The sequence below is a fragment of the Tupaia chinensis genome, unplaced genomic scaffold, assembly GCF_000334495.1.
Source record: "Tupaia chinensis unplaced genomic scaffold, TupChi_1.0 Scaffold000252_1, whole genome shotgun sequence".
Lineage (NCBI taxonomy): Eukaryota > Metazoa > Chordata > Mammalia > Scandentia > Tupaiidae > Tupaia > Tupaia belangeri.
The window spans coordinates 7,172,092-7,174,064 of NW_006159732.1; the positions used below are offsets into that span (position 1 = coordinate 7,172,092).

Genomic DNA, 1,973 nt, shown 5'->3' on the forward strand with positions numbered 1-1,973 from the left:
AATGCTCTCCGCAGAGATGAGTCCCCACCTCAGTCGGTATAGAAAAGCACGATAAAGGTTGGAAAAAATGGATAAAAATGTTGAAAGAACCTCCAGTTCCTTATTAGGCGAAGATACAATATTTATTCCTTGTCTCCTGGGATAAATCTCTTCTGCCTATTGTCCTCCCAGTTCTCAGTGCTGATGCTTAATTTTCAAAACTTCTATATTACCAAGGGACCTACGACATCAGCCAAAGAAATACTCAGCAAGTACAAAATCTGTTCCAGGGAGCTGCTTTTGTGCAGAGGGAAAATTTTGTTCCTACAGGTTTTTAAGTGGGTACGAGGCAAGGAGCTATCTGATCCGGGCAAAACCATTACAATTTAGATCTCTATCTATAGAACATTTTTTTTTCCTTAAAAAAAATTGGAAAATACAAGAAGTTTGGATTTTTTTCCCGATTCTTTTTTTGGAGGGGGAAATTGCATCGTAAGCTTTCGGAGAAACCCAACATGTCAACTACCTTTCCGGGACTAGTCCACGATGCCGAGGTATTATTACTTTTTTTTTTATCTTGAGCGCGCGTGTGTGTGGTGGCGGCGGCGGTGGTGGCGGCGGCGGTGGCAGCTTCCCCTGTCTCTAATCTATATTGGACCGTTGCGTTTAATTATAATCTGGCTTTCGGGGGAAGTTAAGGAAGGAAAGGGGAGAAAGTTCGTTATGACATCTGTCGCCAGGAAGGGCAACTCTGCCACGTTAGGAAACATTTGCCGTAATGAGGGGGAAAACATAATCCTAATAATAAAGAAGGGGGGTGAGGAGAAAGAGACAGAGACGGGAAAAGATTCTCCAAACGGCAGAGAAAAGGGGCTGATGGGGGGCGGTAGGTGGACAAGGGGGTGGAGAACAACGCACCCCTTTTGGAATGGGCTTATTCAAGGAAAAAGAAACAGAAAAGGGGGGTCGGATTCCCTCCCCCAGAGTGATGAAGTTGAACGATTTGCACAAACTGGATTTTTTAAAAATATGTGGACAATGATTTTGAGCAGCTCGGGCGGAACAGGTCGGCCAGGACCGGCGCGGAATCTCAATGTTGGGATCTGTTTGGAGTGGCGAGGCGCGGGCCAGCGCGCTCCGCGTGTGGACTCCGCTTGTACTCCCCGCGGCCCCGGAGTCAGTTGCAAACCCAGCTTCCAACGCCCAGTTCCCTGCACAAGTTGGGCAGGGGCTGTGAGTGTGTGTGTGAGAGTGTGTGTGTGCGCGCGCGTGTGTGCGTGTGTGGTGTCACCCGCACCTATATAGGGTGGGGGATTTTTTTCCCTCTCTCTCGACTGTGAGGACGAGGCCGCCCACCCCCAGTTCGCTCAGGCTCTCTGGCAAAGGAGCTGAGTCTCCTTGGAGAGCCAGAGAAAGCTCCTGGCTCTGGGAGAGCGGCGCCTTGGTTGCAAAATGACAAACCTCAAGTTTTTCTGCTCTCCCTTTTCCCCCTCTTCCTTCCAGATACGTCACGACGGATCAAACAGCTACCGTTTGATGCAGCTTGGCTGTCTGGAGTCCGTAGCCAATTCCACTGTCGCCTATTCCTCCTCCTCTCCTTTAACTTACTCCACCACCGGCACCGAGTTTGCGTCCCCCTACTTCTCCACTAACCACCAGTACACCCCGCTCCACCACCAGTCTTTCCATTACGAGTTTCAGCACAGCCACCCGGCCGTCACCCCCGACGCCTACTCTCTGAACTCGCTCCACCACTCGCAACAGTACTACCAGCAGATCCACCACGGGGAGCCCACCGACTTTATTAACCTGCACAATGCGCGGGCGCTCAAGTCGTCCTGCCTGGACGAACAGAGGCGGGAGCTGGGCTGCCTCGATGCCTACCGCCGCCACGACCTGTCCCTCATGAGCCATGGCTCTCAGTATGGAATGCACCCAGATCAAAGACTCCTGCCAGGGCCCAGCCTGGGGCTGGCCGCCGCCGGAGCAGGCGA

General features: G+C 51.9%; 1 protein-coding gene across 1 annotated transcript in view; it reads left to right on the forward strand.

Moving 5' to 3' along the window:
- Window positions 1-494: 494 nt before the first annotated feature.
- The window catches only part of TFAP2D (transcription factor AP-2 delta), an 84,372-nt gene continuing 82,893 nt past the window's right edge, over window positions 495-1,973 (forward strand). Inside the window, exon 1 of the mRNA XM_006149107.1 lies at window positions 495-533. Coding sequence (XP_006149169.1) covers window positions 495-533 — 39 coding nt within the window. The remainder of the gene's footprint in view (window positions 534-1,973) is intronic.